Genomic DNA, 20,416 nt, shown 5'->3' with positions numbered 1-20,416 from the left:
CCCCAAACTTCGGGTGCGCCCACTCTTGCATGGATTAATCACCCTCCCCCACAAAGTCATCTGAGGCCACAAAGATAAGTTTTGATCTTTTTGTATCCTCAGTTGCACAAGGCGTTCTCGTGTAACTTAGATATTTACCTGAATAGCACAAGTCTTCATTTAGCAGAGCAAAGCATTTGGAAGACAACAGTTTAGTAGCAATCAAGAAATTACGCTACGAGAATAAAACGCAACATTTAAAAGTAGTAAAAGCTGTGTTATCAGAACAATTTCAAATATTAACGCGATCGATACTGATTTATAAAAAAAATCATCATTATAGTAGGAACATGATTGAATTGAAAAGTGGTAAAGGAATAACTTCAAAAGTTTGACTGGTCAAGCAGCACTGCTGGGAACCAACAACATCGTAGTTGGTCTTGTTCATTGCAGGTCCAGGAACAAGCCATCCTGACACTGACCAGAGAATATAAGTAACACAACTCAAAAAGGTTGATAAGTCGCTACAACGAAAACAATTAGATTAAAACAAGCAAGCTCACTTTTCTAAAAAAAATTGACGCGTTTCAGAAACACTGCTCAAACATTGAGTTATAAAAACTTACCGCTATTGTAGGTTATGTAGCCTACTCAATAATACACCTTGTATTTGGCAGAATTGTCATAACCTATAGTACGTCGGTTACGTATGCAGCATTTATCTATGAAACCGTTAGTGATTTCATAGATGTGGAAAAATCCAAAGTGAATTTCTTAAAAAAAAACAACAACAATCGATTCAACACTTTTAACAAAACACAAACAAAATAGCGGCTTATGCATGTAGGATTGTAGGCCTACATAAAGCTGTATGTGAGAGCATAGAAAGCAGTGCAGCCATATCTTTCACCCCATCAATATTCGTCAGCAAAAGAAACGATATGGTTGAAGAACTCGAAGGTAAGAAACAATCTCATTTGAGAAAACTGCTTTGTCAACAAAACTAAAATTTACTCTAATGCAAAAACACAAGTTCAACACTTTACTGCGATAACTTACTGCATAATTTTGTTAACACCTTTTTGGTTAGAAGGTAACATTACCTTCAGTGCTCGCAAATTCGTGATTATTACAATGACGCCAGAAGCTAACACGGTGTAAAAATGGCAACTTGTGAGCTGAATAAAATGACACCAATTCGGACAATTTCTAGCTGATCCCTTTTACATTGGTTCTGCAGGCAAGAGCAACCTTTATCTACAGGCTAACAGATGGTATGCCTTTTACTACCACTTGTAATGTTCGATCTCATATGATCACATTGTTTGAAGTGCAAACTGACTGGTTTCTCAGTCGGCCTTACTCAGCAAGTTTTGTGCAGTGAAATGCAAACCTTCAATCATGCCCTTTTAAACTCGAACGCGCCACGAGCTCGTGCGTGTAAAACACGTGGACCAATGGCTATCTTTCAAAGAAGATTTACTGCCACACTTTCACAGTGAAATCTACTCCTCCAGAAAAGACTCTTCCTCTGGACACAGCGAGAGCTACAACACTTCCCTGATGGCGGATCAGAGTCTGAGTACAAATCATGTTTTCCATACTCCAGACCTGAAAGCAAACTACAGTATGAGGAGCTGCCATAACAATTGCGACCCCTGAAAAAATATTATCAGGCAAAGCCTGCAACATGATGGTGAGACTTCGAATCAGGGAAAGAAAAAAATTAAACGAAAAAAGAAAAGTGTAAAAGTAACAATACACACGCGCCTGGGTCTGTCATTTTCAGAGCATTCGATGCAACTTTCGTTTTCAATATGTTTCTCGGCAGCCGATTTGTAGCAAGAACTAGTGAGTGCTCAGCCTTGTGCTGATAGCCGGGAAGAACGCCCCTTTCTTCACAATTTCGTTTTCAAATCTAGCAAAGCAACAAATTCCACGGCCACCCGTAACGCTTTTGCTTAGGCTACTTAAACTTACTCTGAGAGAACGATCATACGATGCACTGAACACCCTGGTTTGCTCTGGCGTGCTCAACACAGCGAGGGCGTACACTATCCCGACATGGCCGGTTAGTTGGGCCACAGGTTCATGCGTCCGAAGATCCCAAACCTGCAAAAGATCAACGATCACTTTCGAACTAGAAATGATTGACTATTTCTTTGTATTTCAGCCAAGAAGAGTAAGCAGAGAGCCATATTGCCTTTTAAGGATTTCCAACACGGTTGAACAAGTTCTCTCAATTCATGATTTCGGAAAACATAAATCAGATCTGAACCAAACAATAAATAATATTAATACTACAAAAAGTGCTCAATGCCAAGCAGAGCAAAGAACATCAAATATAGTTATTACTCGCTAAAAACCTCTACAGCCTGTTAAACCTCTACAAAAGGTCCTGAAAAATATGCAAAAGCAATAAATCGGTAATACCTGAAATGATATTAAATATTATAACATCAGAATTACAAAGGGCTACCTCCACCAGTTATCACAAAAGTCTCAATTAAGACGTCCAAATGGAAACTAACCAGATTGATACCAACACATGTGGCGTTACAGGTGTTGGTATCAATCTGCTTGGTTTCCATTTGGACGTCTTAATTGAAGCTTTTGTGACTTTAATATCTTTTCAGGTATTACCGATTTATTGCTTTTGCATATTTTTCAGGACCTTCTGATGATCCCCCTTTTAGAGTGAAACAGGCTGTAGAGGTTTTAGAGAGTAATAACTATATCTGATTTAAATCCGATCTGAAATATTCCACACTCCATTTGTAAAAACTAACACCACTTCCGACTTGTTCTCATGATTGTGGTCAAAACGTAATGTAGGAACCATGGCAAGAGAAGAAGGCTGAAGAATAACTTAGTTGGTAAAATTAGATTGAGCAATAATAAAATCTAAAGAAAATCTAAAAAGAAAAATCCCAAACAGCAAATCAACCGTAGGCCCTATTGTTAAAAACGGTTGATTTGCTGCCTGGGATGCTCCTAGGCTATTTACTTAAAGACACAAACTGAGTGCTGTAGCCTATACCAAGACTCACATGGATGCAGTTTTCGTACGTGCCGCACACAATATGGTGGTTAGTCACTGCTATGGAATACACGCTTCCTCCCGATGTCTCAAGAACGTGGAGACATTCCAACGTTTGAGAGTCCCATATCTAGTAGACGATAATTAACATAATCCAAATACCACCAACAGAAGATGTTGTACTATTTTTATGAGTTCTTTCAAATTGGCATAATTTGGTGAATTATTAAAACAACTTGCGATTCAAATGACAAAGTATCATTTTTAATGTTGTAGGTCTTAAAACTTAAAAAGCAAAAAAAAAAGTCACTAATATTACAGAACAGCTTTCGTCATGCTCTCAACGCTCACAGACTGAATCAAAACTGAAAGAAGCTCGACACTTGTAGTCTCACGCAATTTCGCTTTCATCAACAGCAAACACACCTATCAATCGAACTTATGAAATGAGAAGCTGAGTTGGCACATAAAAAGCAAACTAAACTTATAATTAGCGCAGCGTACAAACGTATCCTCTGCTCAGAGGAAATCATTGAAACTAGCAAATGTCATTGTTCCGCGTTCGAGTAAAGACAGATTTATTATCCATCTAGTCACGTGTGAAATGCTTCCATACGAATTTTAAGTTTAGTGATCATACAAGTAGAAACTCCGGGTTAAGATTTAAAGGGGTACTAAAGGAAAAACCTGACTTGGCGATTTTCCACGTTCTTTGTGTTTAACTTGCTACCATAAAACGATTTTCAATAAAATTTTGCCCCATTGCGGTCTGACCATCATTGCGCGCGTACTTTTGTCAGAGCTTTCAAAACCAGAATGGGCCTGAGCAGCGAAGCGTGCCACTGTACAGTCTACGTAACAAAAGACGAGCAATCAGCTGATCACGCAACAGTTGTTACTGCCGGCGATTTAACTGTAGGCTATGTATGTATGTACATCAAAACATCAGATTTCAACGTCAAAATATCAGACAGTTTGCTCAAAACCTCAGATCTGATGTTAAAACATCAGATGTTGTAACGTGGCTTTTGTTATTGCTGTCTTTTGTGACGTATTCTCGAGCTGTGTTTGCACTTTTTGGTCATTTTGAAAAAAAAATGAAAATAAATGAAACATTGGACTTTGGGCCTTGCCAGCGCCATTGAAAACAAATTTTTTTCGTTAATTTTTTTTTAAATGTATTCTTGAATGTTCAGTTTACGCATTTTAATGCATAATTCCCGTTTGAAAATTTCATTTAGTATGCCTTTAATACAGCAAAACTTGCCTTTATAGTCTGGTAAGAGCCGCTATATATGAAGTTATGCTGCTCTACCAGAGCTCGCACCCAGTGATTCAGTCCTTCCAACTCCTGTTTGAACTTAATTCCCGTTCGCTCCACTTTCCACACCTGGTAAAGGAATAATCAAAATGAGAGTGTTTGTCATGCGATGTATGTGACGTAAGCACAAAGAAGTCGGTGCGTTTTCTCAGCGGTTCATAATCAAAGAAGATTCTGAAAGCACAGTGTTACATTAAGTCAGTGATGGATGACAAGTGTTATAGAGGTGGAGCATTATCAATCATGCACGTAAAAATTAAAAAAAAATTTTAATTACAAAAAAAAGTGGAAAATATGATCAAAATTCAAAGCTGAATGACTTTACCTTCGGCCATGTGGACCAATGGATCGAATTATCAAGTGTCGATAATAGAAGTCTCAAAAATTGAAACAAGCAAATGCCTCTTTTTTTACTGACCGTACCAGCCAAAAATGTAAATTTCAGAATTACCGGTATTTCTTGTATGTGTGTTCATGCGGACAGTTGCTAAAATAAGTCTCGGAAAAGGCTTTCTCGGTTTACGAAAAAACCATTACAACTTTATTTATAAAGAAATTTGGTTTGCTGTGACACAACGCATAGTGAAATTCCTAAGTAACCCACTGCACAACACCCGACTAACCTTTATTGACTTTAAAGACCCGCTAAACAACATATTATTAACGTAAACCAAGGTGCAGACGGGATTTTCATGGGCTGCGATTGAAAACATTTCTTCCAAAGAGTCTATGCTCCACACCTGAATGATAATAAAAAAGTGGAGAGTGGCAGGAACCTCATGGTGTCGTTATTATACTACTGACGGATTCCAACACTTTTGACGAACAATCTATAGTATTCAAGTTACGGATATATTCGAGCTTTTCTTAATTGCAAACACTCAACGAGAGCAGGAACGAGAGATTTTAAAATCGATCAAATACACACTACTTTTGTAGCAGTTGAATAGGTCTAGCCTACCATGACATTGATTGGCAGGTTAATAAGTTTGTTGTGTGATAAAACTATGGATAACAGGTTCTACTTCTAACTGGTTTCAAAGCTTTAGTGGAGATATTTCGCTTATTCGCTATTGCATCAAGAGTCAAATATAGACATACGATGCTAAGTAACATCACAGCGTTTATATATCACTATTGCAATTTGAAGTAAACATACAAAAAGTTGAATTTCCTTATGCTAAATTAAAATACGGTAACGCGAGTTAGTACTTGACGTGAACGCAAAAAATTGGGCCCAAAGCCGAGCAACAGAGGCTTAAGTTCAAGTCAAGCTTTCAAGTTATCCATGGAAGGGTTTCCTGAATATTTTTTCAGAAAAAAATCACATATGTTTCGCTTGAGATACCACAGCACATATTCCCAGCTTGCTAACCTTTATGGTACAATCCGCCGACCCACTGAACAGCATATCACCATAAGCAGCCAACGCCAGTACAATATTGTCATGGCCTTCGAGAGTTTTTTGGCACTTGTAGTTGGTAGCGGTATCCCAAACCTAAACAAGAATAAATATGACGCAAATATCTGTACAGCTCCCAGTACAGTAATTTATGACTTTTACAGAAAACATTAAAAAATACGAAGCATAGAAACGAAAGTTAATTATAGAAATGGAAATTCCCTGCAAAGTTATTTGTGATACATTATTGATGTCAAACTTTGCTAGAAGTTCTTGCCTTGTGTAATGCTTCACACATTACTGTGCAATTTAAAATTTGAATTGTACTTTTAAGCAATAAGCAGACGAAACTACCTGTAATATTATGGCCACACACCTTACCTTGATTTGTTTGTCAGATGACCCACTAAACAGGAAGTCGCCGTGAACACATAGACACCACACTGGCCCGGTGTGGCCCACAAAGGTTCCTTTGCATTTAAATATTTGCTGTGGGTCATATGCTGAAAAAATAATTTGAATTTTATAAACTTTTTGTTTGTCCCCCTTGCATTGCAAGCTCTCCTGATACCAAAAACAAATAATATATTTTTCATTTTATGGTAACAGCTTATAAGTCTGCAGATGTAGTAACAGTATAACTTATAATAAAAATAAGCTTTGTCTTTGAAAGTGATATTTAATTTAAAAAAAATAATCATGCACTTCTACGATGTTATAAAATGAAGGCAAACTGTTACAAAAACTAAAAATCAAATAAAAACATCGCTTAAAAAATCAAATCATTTTGTGAACCTACAGCCAAGATTGCCCATATGTAGTCTCGTATTGAGGTCTTGCAGCTGGCTATTGATGACAGCCGTATCTTGGCGAAACTGTCTCAGTTCATCGACCAGTTTAGCCTGGTTATTTCCCAAAACATCTGAACAATCAAAAGATCGTAAACACGTTTTTTAGCATTGAAAGAACGAGTTTGGGCAGCAGCGGACTTAACTATTCCTGTGCAGCTACAATGTATGTAAATCAAATCGTGGCAAAGAAAAAAAACTAAGTGATGAAATAAGTCGCAAATGCAACAGACTGAATAGTGAATACACTCTTGATGTAAGTGATGAACGTTTGTTGGCTTGCGTGGTTTCCGATACACAGACATTTCACTTATTTGCAAAGCGACGTAATGAGACGTTGAATTAGCGTCGATAAGCACAATTAAAAGTATGATCTTTTCAAGAAAATAATGATTAATCGCAAACAGGGCCAGCACTTGATGTGGTTTCTTCCTATGACGAGACAAATGTACAGAACGTGTAGTGCAGCATTGAATCACACGGGTTGCCATTTAAATATTTAAAAGTGATGCCTGCATTTGAACTTACCCAGTTTCAGCTCAATATTCTTTTCGAGTTCATCGACACGTTCGGCCGTCTTCGATAACATTGACCTAAGTGACAATTTATATTTTGTCACTCCACATTTTACTATGATACCCACCCAGCTAGCAAAAAGCTGCTGTTTTTACATCGTTTCAGCGTCACCAGACGTTGAAATAATGAATAAATGACAAGTTTCGCTGAGTGGGTAATGCGCCATCGACAGAAGGTTTTCAATATTGTCATTTGCAGTGTAAACGGAATATTACCTTGACATCAAAACCCGTCATTTTCAGTGATTTAACATCTGCAGACGTTGAAAAATGACGGATTTCCCTGTCTGGGTGCCTATTACTGATGTTGGATTTCACGACAACCCAGACAAAAAACTAAGCACATTTGAACGTATAAACAGTCTGATTTATGTTGAAACGACTTTGTTGCATGGTGCAATTTCGTAAAGAACTCATTACGAACCCAAACGTTATGCGTCACTATCAGAGAATAGCAAGAAAAACGTTCTTTCAAATGTTAAGTGTGCTAAACATAAACGGAGAGCAAATTTCGAACATTCATGTTTTATAGATTACAACAAAAACTACACACTTTGAATCCTCGATTCATTCTTCTGCATCTTAGATTCATAATTAAAGGAGAAAAGTTGTTTAAAAGAAAAACAAGTTTCCTCTCGGACACGATAACTTGCAATTGAAACATTTATGATTGTTTTTGAAATGAGACATTTAAACTAAAACAAGTGAGACATGAGTCGTGAAAGGTGTTACGTCAATCACCTTAAAAACTTGTTCTCTTCGTCTCTGTGTTTCATAGACATGTGAAGCTTTTTGATTTTGTCTTCTGTAGACTGAAGGAAATCCTTAACAAATTCATACTTGCACTCGCGCAAGTGCGAAGTGAAGCTGTCATTGTCACCGACAAACGTACACCTGGGAAGAACCATCACACCTTGATGAAAGCGGTTCGAAAAAAGACCTTCCATGTTTTAATCTGGACAATACTTTGCAAAATCTGCCATATCATAAAGTGAAGGTAATCTTATAAACGGTAACACTAAGCACAGCGTCTAATAGTAACCAGAACTGCATTTCTGTGAAATAATCCTTCGCCTGAGCCTACGTGGCGTTGCCACATGCACAAAGTTCCCAGCTCGCAAAACCCGCCCTTTTTACCAGGGCTGTGAAGTCGGAGAGATTTTAAAGTGTCCGGAGTCGGCTAGTTAGAGGAGTCGGAGTCGTTTATTTTTCGTCCGACTGCATAGCTCTGCTTTTTACAATGATTCAACGTCTGTAGACGGACGGATTTTGTTGGCTGGGCTGTACGAGGCTGTATAAATGACACGTTTCTTGCTCTGTTAATTGTTTATTACTTTTTCAAACATTTAAATCTCAGTAAGAAAAAATACGGTGACAACAAATGCAGACTAAACTGAGTGCAAAACATACCCATATTTGTGGTTGTGGCACTGGATGTTTTTGCAGGTTTCAAGATGGTCAGACAAATGCATTTTAAGCATGGTAGGGCACGATGGATTGTTAGGACAGGTGACAGGTGCATACTGGCATGTGTCTTCATGCTTTCTGTTCAACACAATAACACGGAATCAATATTGAGTCATAAACAGATGATTGGACAGCGAAGGGATTGGGTCGACTAAAACTATTTGAACTTTTGGAAACGAAAAAGAGACAGTACAAGACTAGAAAAGCAACGAAAACTAGGAATTCTCCACAAGGACATGGGAAGCTAAGAGCTTTTGGTTATGAAAATCTTAGGCCTAGTTGAGAAGGGTAGGGTGTGACAGCCGCCCGGACCTTTTTAGAATTTGCCTACCTTTTTTTTGGTGGTGAGGTTTTACCTGTATAAGATTCCTGTAAAGTTTCAAAAAAATTGGTCAAGGTTTAGAGGTGGCCCGTGGCCACTAAAGTTTTTGGGGGGTGAGCGATGTATTTTTTGTTTGTTTGTTTGTTTATCTTTATCCTGCATTGCGGGAAAGCGGACTTGAGCGCTATGCATCGGTGTACGCCTTCCGACGTACACCTGACCCACGCTGCAGCCGACGGCAATGTCTGTTTCCGGTTGTCTACTTTACTTATGACTTAAATTTGGTACTACCCATTACTCGAAATCGATCACTGGGTAGAGGCAATTATCGTAAAGTTTCTTGCCTAGAGAAACAACAGCAAGTGCGGGTGACTGGAGTCGAACATGCAGGCTTTCGACTGTGAGCCCAACGCGCTAACCACTCGCCATTGCTGCCGACTGCCGACTCGACATTGCTGCCGACATTTTTAGGGGTGCTTTTGCTATATCTCGGCTCCTAGACATGATAGAAGGTCGTTTTATAGCTCAATCGATGCAGAATAAGCAAATTTGTATTAGACTTGTGAAGAAACTATTTGCCTAAAATGTTTAGTTTTGAGTTATTTAAGAAAAACCCGTTTTTTGCACAAATTTTGTGAAAAATTGTTACATATGAATTGAATATTTTATCATTTTCACTTTTTTTTCTTCTTAGGAATACCTGGAGAAGTGCAGAAGCTGTAACTCTTCAAAGTTTAAACCTAAGTTACCTCATGTTTTGTTTTGTTAGAAGCATAGAAACTGAACACTAACATTGTGTTTACTGTTAAGGCAATTTTTATGGTGGTAAGTGCTAATTTATATTACATGCTATGTCACAGTTTAAAGATCATCATCATCAACCAATTTTGATTATACAGGCCATGAATTAATCCTCATGTCAAGGGTGTGGCCTGTCTGTCGAGAGCAAAGTCTTCCTCTCCACACCTCATTTATTGGGTTGACAGAGTTCATGTTCAGGGCTACAAGGTCATGTTTTACAAGTTCTTCCCAAGAAAGTTTTGGTCTACCTTGACCCCGCTGTGCTGCGATGTTAACACAGCTGACCTGTGAGATCCAGCTTGAGCTGCGCTCAACGAGACCAAGCCATCTCAGTCTGCCTAATTGGAGGACTTCACTGATGTTTTTTATTGAGCTTTGATAGAAGTGTCCCAAACTGGATGTTGTCTTCAGGCTTGACTAGGCGAGTCCATCTTACCATCAGAGCGATGGCCAGCAGATATGAGGATCAAGAAGGGGATGATTGTGAAGATCTGCTATGAAGCCCTAGCACAGGGATTTGTGATGGATGATTATGAGGAGCTAGTCAAACTAGTGCTTTTGCATCTTGGTGAGGGAGCTGAGACCTTTGGAGGTTTTCTACATCCGGGTGCTTGTCACCACGCCAGATGGATGGCCAAGATTTTATACTGCATCAAGATCGTTCTTCTCACTAAAGTTATTACTAGAGATCTTCCTGCAGGTTTTATATGTTCAAAGCAACAGCTAAAGAAAATCCAAAAATTTGTTCAGCTTGTTGTATATTCCTATGTGCCATGGTGGCTAACCACTTTTGTGTCAACTTCTGCTCCTTGCAACGCACCTAGAACTTATCAACGTCAACGAGTATGAATAAATCGAAAGCAGTATGGCCAAAGCAGCTCTTAAAGCTCTAAAGGGGCACATGTGATATCTTAGTGAAGAACTTATCCCCCTTACCCTTTTCGATAGCAGTGTGTCTGACGGGACAAAGCAGAAAATTGTTCAAAAGCTGACAAGCTTTGAAAATCCTGGACATTCTTTGAAAAGAGAAGGAAGTGATTTTGGCAAACCCTCCTTTCCTTCCGTTGCTACAAAACCAACAGATGACTTGAGCTCCTTTGTTGGAGAAGAATCTTAGAGCTTCTTCAGAATCTTGAGGATTGACACAACCTTTTTAAGTGTTGGTGTTGTCGATTGGTGCCAGAACGGCAGCTACTGTGAAGCAAAGAAACGGGTTTCAAATCTTTGTGTTGTTAATGATGCAGCAGAAAGGGGTGTCAAACTGTGCCAAGACTTTATAGACGCTACTAAGACAGAAGTTTCATTTCAAAATATTCTTCAAGTAGTTGAGAACAGCAGAAATTCTATGCCCAATCAGCGTAAACAATACTTACATCCATCTCGGTGTTGGTTTCTTACATTGTGATTTTTATCATCGCTGTTCCTTGCTATCAAATGTATTTTGTGATTTTGTTTAACATTAACTAAACATGTGAATTCATCATTTCATTGATTTTCCATGTGTTTTAACCCAAGAAGAAAACGTGCTAAGAACATTTTTCTCACAAATATGCAAAAAACAGGTTTTTCTCAAATAACTCAAAAACTAAACATTTTAGACTGAACATTTGTTCACAAGTTTGATATAAACTTGCCTATACTGCATCGATTGAGCTATAGCATGACCTTCTATCATGTCTACGAGCTGAGATATAGCAAAAACGCCCCTAAAAATGCATCCCGCACCCCCAAAAACTTTAGTGGCCACGGGCCACCTCTAAACCTTGACCAATTTTTTTGAAACTTTACAGGAATCTTATACAGGTAAAACCTCACCACCAAAAAAAAGGTAGGCTCTGTGAAACCAAGTTTTAAAAATCATGGGGCGGCTGTCACACCCTAGAGAAGGGTTTGCAGAAACCAGTCGGGATTTGCCACACAAGCATGTCCTAGAAACAACGCATGGCGCTTGTGGGGGCACTTTGACTAAGATAAGCGCATGTTTTTTTCAGCTTCCATACCAATAAAAGTAATATATTAAATTTTCTGTTAGCTGTACATTGAAACGAATGTGGAGCTATGCTAAAATAAACTTGATTGATTGAAACAGTATTGACAGAATAAAATCTTACAATAAAAGATTAATCCAATAGTTTACTCCATTGTCATGAATACAATACAGCATCAACAACTCGCAATTGCAAAAATTTAAAAGAATGTTAAAATCCAAGACAATTAGTGGAAAAGTTATTAGATATAAAACAGAGACTTACTTTCTTTCGCTGAGTTTAATTGTAAATGGACAACCGGCAGGATTGACTTCATGTTCGCCAGGTTTTTCCTGGTTCAGCCGGCATCCGTATCTGCAGTGAATGAACAAAGCGCCAACCTGCTCACTGACAGCCAAGTTGGCGACAATCTGAATAAGCAGAAAAAGCGAGTCAATAAATCAGTCCTTTTTACATTGATTCGACGTCTGGTACTGAACAACCAAACCAGTGATAATATCCTTCAAGTTCAGATAACAACATTCCAGAGTTATCACTTTGGTGTGCAATGGATGGAGCATTGAAGCAAATACAAATATTACTTTGCCAAAAAACTTACATGCTCTAAGACTTCAAAATCTGACTCCAACATAAATATTTAACAAAGGATTCCACACAGTCACTACTGTAAACCACATTAAAATGACCTGTTCAAATGGAGTGACTGATACGTACCGATGACATTTTCTTGTTATCCACTGGACAGGCATCAACAGATAAAGAGCAGCTCTTGCAAAATGAGTGGCCGCATGACATTATAACAGGACTTTTATATACATATTGACATATTTTGCACAGCAGCTGTACGGACGGAACTTCCACAAATACGAGCGGCGCCTAAGCAAAATTGTAATTTATTACTTCAGCCATTCAGAAAATTTGTTACTTAACGAACGATTCTAAGAAATTTAAAAACTGAGACAGTTTTTAAGATACAAAGTAACATTTGAATAAACAAAGTTAAAAATAGTAAACACTTTTAATGCGTTACGGCAGCTTTGCATGCGAAAAAATTTTATTGTCTTTCATGACTTCACACATTATATATCAACAGTAGTCAAAAATACTAACTAAATACATAAACAGCCAAAAATACATTTGTCACTTCTGCTTTAACAAAAAGAACCACAGTCACTGAACTGGCGACTGTACTTTTCTTTGGAATTATTGCAATATAAAAATACAACTTTGAGATGAAATCATACAGTAGATTAAAGATACGGTACAATAAAAATAATATCTTACGCCATCCTCAATTGCTGGAGACCGATACGAGTTTTGAGATAACGTTGATGTGGACGAATTTCCTGACATTGATCGAAAAAGTGAAAATGAATCACTGTGTGCTAAACTTCGAGGCAAACTGCTGTGAGCACTGCTGCTTCGTAACTAAACAGTAGGTTAAATGTTACTTGACTTTAAGAAGGGCATGTACCGTACTACAAAAACATAAACTATATAAAGCGCAATTCTACACTATCTAAAGCTAAAGCAAATTTTCAGTTATTGAAAAAAAAATCATGGATTATTGCTGTTGCATCACATGATGGTTGGTAAACTATCCCAGAGCCACCTTATTGTGCACAATAGCCAATCCCTGACAATAGCTGGAGTGAAATTGCACAAAAGATTTATTGAATATGTTTTACAAAGTGTAGAGTAAACAACATAGGGACAGTACATTACGGGACGTGTAACTCCGCTGTTCAGTCAACATTAGAAGGGTCAATTGCCAATTTGACGTTTTTTACGCTTTGCTGCTGGCTTGCTTTCAACTAGAAACCTTAAATTATTTTAAAACCAGCTTTATTCCTCTTACTATAACCCATAAAAAGCAGGGCTGTGGAGTCGGGCGAAAAATATGCGACTCCGACTCTTTGATTTATAACGGGCCTACTCCGACTTCAGTGTTGCCAGATTTTTCTGAAATTTTGTCCTTTTTCATTTTTTTAAAAACTAAAATCATTAACTTTGTAATCAAAGTTGAAACGGCGGGTTTTACAACTGACAAAAACCAACAAACTTCTATTTTTTGGTAAAGGTTTGGAGCGCAATACAGAAAATAAAAATCAATTGAAAAAGTGTATTGCAAATAAAAATTTGGACACCGCACACACCAAAATCCCACCGATCCCGACTCCACAGCCCTGATAAACAGCACAATATTATGTAAATTAGAAAAAAACGTATGATAACAATTCTAGTGTTGCAGATGAGCCAAAAGCGGATGTATTTGCGCATCCCCATGATATACAATCCCGAAGTAAACAGTGTAGTACAGTAGTATCAATCAATACCGGACACCGGTACTTATGCAAAATTATCAAGTCATACATAATTTTGCAACTTAATTTCAGAAATACAATTTGGGTAGAGAAGTATTTTTTATACGATAAACAGACAGAACACAGCCACAACACTACATTTAACAGTACAAAAAAATAAGCGAACATTTAGCACCATACCGGTACTTTGGTGCTAATTATTATCTGACTTGGTTTTTCAATAGGCATCTTAAAAGGGTTTTTGAATTCGGTTTCCAATACGTCTGTCCATCTTGTATAATCTGCTTGTCCTTCTCTGAATAATTAATTTTACCTCTCAAATACTTGACCCGTTGAGCTGCGGAATTTTTTAGTTATCATTTGTGTGAGCAAGTTAAGCAGTTTCTCAAATGTTTAGATTTGACCATATGTTTTGCTGTGATACTGTATGATTAAGTGTTTTTTTTTAAATATTTTTCTTATACATAGGCTTGAAAAGAGCTGTATGACTAGCCGAAAACCTTCGCTCATTGTTTTTTTTTCATAATGTTAATTGCAATGTTGTTGCTGAGTTATGTCTGTTTATTTTCAGAAAATTTGAAAACTGCATTGAATAAATGCACATTGATTCCAAGGATATAATTATGATACTCATTGCTTATTTAAGCTAAAAAGATGTTTTAATTCAATAAGGACAATATTTTTACAAAGAATTTACTTAAAGGTGATAAAGTATACACGACAAAATATCAATTAGCTTATATATCTTTTTCTCTCTACAACATCTGATTATGAAAAACAAATCTTACATCTTCTCTACTGTCACTGAATGACTTGAAGCCTGGCAAAGAAGTAGGTCGTTGGAGTTCATCATATTCAATATCATTGTCATCTGTATATTACATAACAATGATGCAATGAAACAAACTAGAGTTCTATAAAAAAATAACTGATAACAATCAGACTTAAAATTGAACAGAAACATGACTTCCACTTTTCAAAAAAGGATTTAGAAAACAAATAAACATATTTTTGTACCATATGCTGTCATAAATTTAACAAAGATATATACACAAGATAACAGCTAGAATGTGAACGGAATTTAAAATCTTGAATTTGAAGACAGGTTATTGTAAAAAAATACATCAATCGCAAATTAGTGCGGAATATACTTAATAAGCTGCATAATCAGAGATGTAATAACAATAGTAAAACACTTAGAAACATGAAAAAACCATTAAACAATTAATAGTTACATACTTCATCAAGACGCACTTCTAAAAGAAACAAACAATAGCACAAAAAGTCTTTAAAATTCCAAAACATGGGCATTGGGCATGCAATTAAGACAGTGGACCTACTAGTTTTTTTGATTTGTGTAAAATCATTTGTGATTGTAATCACGTTTTGCCTTTCAGTTTTACAATACTAAACATTCTAGTTCTTTTAAATGATGATGTTCGTCAATTAACGTGTTGAAAGTAAACAATGAATACAAACAAACCTGCAGACAAAGGAGAAGCAAATGACGGACCAAATGGTGAATCCAATAAAGGCTGAAATACAATTAATTAGTTTAGGTATGCAGGACTTTGAAATTAAGCTAGTCTTAGAACTAGAGTTATCAAGTCATGAGTCAGTCTGACCATACTTCTAAGTATGCAATTCTTCAAAATTGACGTTCAAAATTCTGAAATCCTTCTGACTCTTGCCTTCATAGTCTTGTTGCAACTTACAGCAATATCCTGGTTAAGTTCACAATGAATCTAAGAAATGCTAAAGCTTGCACGTACATAGTCTGGAACCAACAAGGAATGATATGATTTTTCATGGATCAGGCACCATGATAGTCCAAAGTGTACAATTGGCAGGGTTCGATCTTAACGCCAGTCCGCTAGCCAATGGCTAGTGAAAATTTGTGCGGACTAGTAGAAAGGTTGCAGTACTAGTCCGATTGGCTAGTGAAAATATTCGCCGGTGAAAAGTTTTCGTTTACAAAATGGTGATTGGCGACGTCACTCTGCAATACTGCAAACAAAGAAGGCTGCAAAGTCGGTCAATTGAGTACAGGACTACTTTTTTCTCGCAACTTTGCTAGACACAACACGTGGTAGTAGTGAGCACTCCAGCACTAAGAAGCCAGCATCCCAGCAAGCAGCAGTTAGCGAAACAAATTAACGTTTTTGTTGTTGATATTATAGTGATCAAATGCTGTTTCAACGTTACTACAAAGTGTCTAATGCTTAGTGTTAGCTGGGTAGTTGTCTAACGCATGTGCCACTGTGCCTCCGTGACTTAAAGAGTTATGCTGACCCAACAAGCCAGACAGATCTGACGATAGAGGCCTAACCAAACGCAATCCATCCAAATCCAATAGTCCACTTCTTTTGACAGTGAACGAATATTATGTATTGTACCACCCTGGCAAGTGGCATGTCATCTCGTACTACAGATGCACACAATGTAATATTAAAACATAAATAAATATTAAGCACACACCGCATGCCACATTTATTTTTTATGTTTTAAAATTGAATTGTTTGCGTCTGTAGTACGAGAAGGTGTTTTTGTGCGTATTGTTGCTCTCTTGTGCGTACTGAAATCTGAAAGCCTTTACTTTAGTTAGTTTCAGTCTAAGCCGAAACACTTATTTTAATACTTCATCAGACAAGTGAAAAGTCAGTAAACTGGTCGAACTAGTGAAAAATCGTGCGGGCTAGTGAAAACGGGGAGCAACTAGTCCGGTGGGCTAGTGAAAAAAAAAGTTAAGATCGACCCCTGATTGGGCAGTGTAACTTTTATGGAGAATATAAAATTTGAACATGTTTCTGTCTCCTACTTAAAAAGTATTAGTTGCTTGAAAATGTATATTATTATATATGGTTCATATAAGGCTGTTTATAAAAATGTAATAAATTGACTATTATTATGAATGCATCAAAAAAGACTTTTCAAAAACTAACTTAATATAAAATTAAAATATTAATACTTCAAAATCATTTGACAAGACATTATGTTTTTAAAAAGTACAAAAAATAAAACACTAAATAAGGTACGGTAACCTACTGTTTGTTGCTGACTGCTTTGACTCGTCCCTGAGCTACGAATTCTTGCACTGGAAACTGATACACTTGATCGTGGAAGTAATTGACGTTCAGCAGAAGTTGATGAACAATGACCACGACCTGTTGAGGATTGAGAGGAAAGTCTTTGACGTGACATGACACAAAAACTTATACTAGCACACTGCACACAACCTGCAGTGTTTTACATAAAGTGCATTAGTATATATTGTGCATATTTTCTTCTTTTAATGGCATAATAAGCTTTTCAATATTAAAAACACGACTGGTTACAACAATATAGAGAAACTTCATTAAATGTATTTTACAAGATTAAAAGTATCAGATTCCAGCCAGGCCATTTTAAAGTAGGCCTATATCCATAGGCGCCTAACTATTTTTTTGGCCGTGGGGGCGAAAGCGTGTTTAATCAGCAGCAACTTAAATTCAGCAAAATGTCACGCAGATGGATGACGTAATTATGTCGTCACACTAGGATTGCTTTTATTACCACACTCGGAGTTATCGCTACGTTCGACCTACCGTTAATTATTATAAATAAAACTTGACCAAAACACATGCCATGCGTCTGCGTTGGCTAGCGGTTGATGGACTGTGACTCTTTAAGCTAAGCACAACATAAAGTTTAGCAACGAACTAGATTTATTAGCATGAAACAAGAGACGAAAAGGTTTACTAAAATGTATAATACTGTGTAAATGGAATTGAAAATACTAACTTGATCATACGCTTGAAAATGTACCTGTTGAAAGCAAAATTATTTATGTTTACATCAATCAAAGCGCATCAATTCAACAGCACGTCACCTTGAATAAATTTAAAAGTTGCTGACATCGGTAAACAGCTTTTGAAAAATAGTTACGGAGAGACGTTTGATTAAGTTTTCGACTTGACATTGCTTCCTTTTCACTACAATATCGCAACTTATGACTGACCTGCTTTCAATTCGCTGTAAAACGCCCGTTTTCCTGTGGCAGATGAAACAAATAATTCCCGCCTTTGATCAGGTTTCAATGACAACAGTCGTGTGTGCGCCATGCAGTTTGCTCGAGTCCGTTGTTGCGTTGATTATGCCGTGTGTGTGCAATGCGATTTGTACCAGCCCTTGTTGCGTTGGTTAGTTAGTGGTTACCTCGGGCCCAGACTTCAAGTTTATTTTCACAGCGAGCGATTCACTGCCGCGACTATTCACTGCAGAGGTTTGGACTTTCGAAAACGACATCGATTCTGTTTGCAAGCGCATTAAGCCAAACGCACGCTGCGTCTACGTAGCAAATTATGTTGTTTTTGGGTGCATTCAACATCTGATGACATTGAATCGACGCAAAATGGTAGATTTTTGCTATGTCCCAGGCATCAAATTCAGTCATTTTTTGTCTGGCGTGGGATTGTAGCATCGCTACTCGTTCTGGTGATCATTTATCACGAAGCTGTTGCGGTTTGCATTTAAAAAATGTTTTCCTGCTGCCGATCGCTAGTTCATCTATTGTTTTATGTATCAATACAGCATAAAAAGTTGCTCCCACGCAGAAATATGCGTGGGGGCCTGGCCCCCACACCCCTACGGGTTAGGCGCCTATGCCTATATCAAATTTAATTTCAACTGTGGGAGTTGGTATACAAGTCCCACCCCCCTTGGTAACTCATGACAAAGACAGGACTCAACCAAACATATAGCCTAGGGTGAAACTACTTTACCTTTGCTTTACTGTTCAGTGTTCACACGTTTCAATCCACATGTTTTGGTCAATTCCTCTTTGTCATGAGTTGCCAGGGGGGGGGGACGTGTATACCAGCTCCCAATTGTGTTGTATAGGCCTATACACTACAGGTACAGTAGCCTATGTTTTTTCATATAAAGGACTTTGGTAAGTTGTATTATAATATTATTATAATATATATAAATTCATGACTATAAATTCATAAATTCTTCTATAAATTCATGACATGACATTCATGACATTTTCTTAGAAAGGCACTAGATCTAAAGGTGGATGGGAAGAGGAAACTCAGTCGTCCAAGAAGAACGTGGAAACAACAAGTGAAGGATGAATTTAAAAAAGTCGGACTGAAGGAGGAAGATGCAAGGGACAGGGTGAAATGGAGAAAAGGGATAAAAACAATTGCTGCGCGGAAACAATCGGCCACCCCCACTAGTGGGGAACAAACCGACGATGGATTATGATGATGATGAAATTATTACGGTATTATATATAATCATTAATGAATCATATAATAATGTAGTTACGTATTACTCTCTAAACCCTTGACAGCCTGTTTCATCTTAAAAAGGGAATCATCAGAAGGTCCTTAAGTTAAAGCACCAAAGGGTTTAGAGAGTAAAAACTATATTTGATTTAATTCACTCTGCTTGGCTTTTTGCTTGATATTTAGCACTTTTTATAATATTAATAGTATTTATTGTATAGGCTAATCATTATTACCGGTATAATCCATATTATAAATGAACAATCTGATTTGATCTGAAAAGCAGCAGAAGAAAAATTTAACAACCAGTTACTATGAGCAGTGTTCCCTCAAATGCAATTCCTTAAATCTAATTTAAAATTTGACCTAAAGTAGACTAGAAATGAAATTCTCAATCCAAAGACCAATTTTCTGGAAAGAAGTGAAAAAACTGATCATGACTTGAAAACTTCACATGAATCATGGCCAGTTCAGTTTATTTGTTTTGTTGGCAAAATTACCCAACACACATACTTTGCACAACAAGCATGGCAACAAATACCAAAAATTCACCAAAATCAGCTGCTACCCGAAGACATAAATAAACAATACCGAAAATTATTCCACTTGTTTCCAATTTCGTTTCCAAACTATTTTGATTTTTGACCAAGGCACAACACCAGCGTTGCCAGATTACTTTTTAAAATCAAGTAATTTAATCTGAAAAACCAAGCCCAAAATGCGCAAGTCGACAGAAAGTGGTGGTTTTCTGCAAAGTCACAAGTGAAAAAAGTTTTCACCACTCATCAGCGTGATTTTTACGTCTGCAGTTATGCAGGTCTCTGAGCTGCAGTTACGCAGATAAGAAAGGCATCATGCTATGTTGTAATGATGAACCGACTGTGTTGTGTTGCAAAATTTTGTGCCATGAATATTATTTTGAGGCAAAAATGAAAGATTATAATTAGGCTAAAAGCGAATAGCAGAAATGGTTATATTGCAAAATGTGCAGTAGCTTACATGACCTTAAAAGGGCACCATTGCCCCCCTGCCCCTCCATCCACAGAAAAATTGAGGGGAAGGGGAGCATCCGCCACCCC

At 37.4% G+C, this 20,416-nt stretch overlaps 1 protein-coding gene across 1 annotated transcript; it reads right to left on the bottom strand.

The window, feature by feature from the left end:
- Window positions 1-218: 218 nt before the first annotated feature.
- LOC145785504 (E3 ubiquitin-protein ligase TRAF7-like) lies at window positions 219-19,983 on the bottom strand. The gene is made up of 19 exons (XM_082597155.1): window positions 19,929-19,983; window positions 19,574-19,612; window positions 17,113-17,231; window positions 15,551-15,602; window positions 14,856-14,938; window positions 13,028-13,171; window positions 12,458-12,619; window positions 12,008-12,153; window positions 8,576-8,710; window positions 7,907-8,059; window positions 7,119-7,183; window positions 6,542-6,664; window positions 6,124-6,245; window positions 5,716-5,838; window positions 4,964-5,080; window positions 4,287-4,409; window positions 3,030-3,149; window positions 1,960-2,091; window positions 219-1,590 (listed from the first exon to the last, which is right to left on the bottom strand). The coding sequence occupies exons 2-19, from the start codon at window positions 19,584-19,586 to the stop codon at window positions 1,459-1,461; spliced, it is 2,064 nt and encodes a 687-aa protein (XP_082453281.1). The 5' UTR covers window positions 19,587-19,612; window positions 19,929-19,983; the 3' UTR covers window positions 219-1,458.
- Window positions 19,984-20,416: the final 433 nt, after the last annotated feature.

The sequence above is a fragment of the Aplidium turbinatum genome, chromosome 16 (assembly GCF_918807975.1).
Source record: "Aplidium turbinatum chromosome 16, kaAplTurb1.1, whole genome shotgun sequence".
Classification (NCBI taxonomy): Eukaryota; Metazoa; Chordata; class Ascidiacea; order Aplousobranchia; family Polyclinidae; genus Aplidium; species Aplidium turbinatum.
Note: the sequence above shows the minus strand (reverse complement) of the source record. Positions and strands in the feature narration are given on the sequence as shown.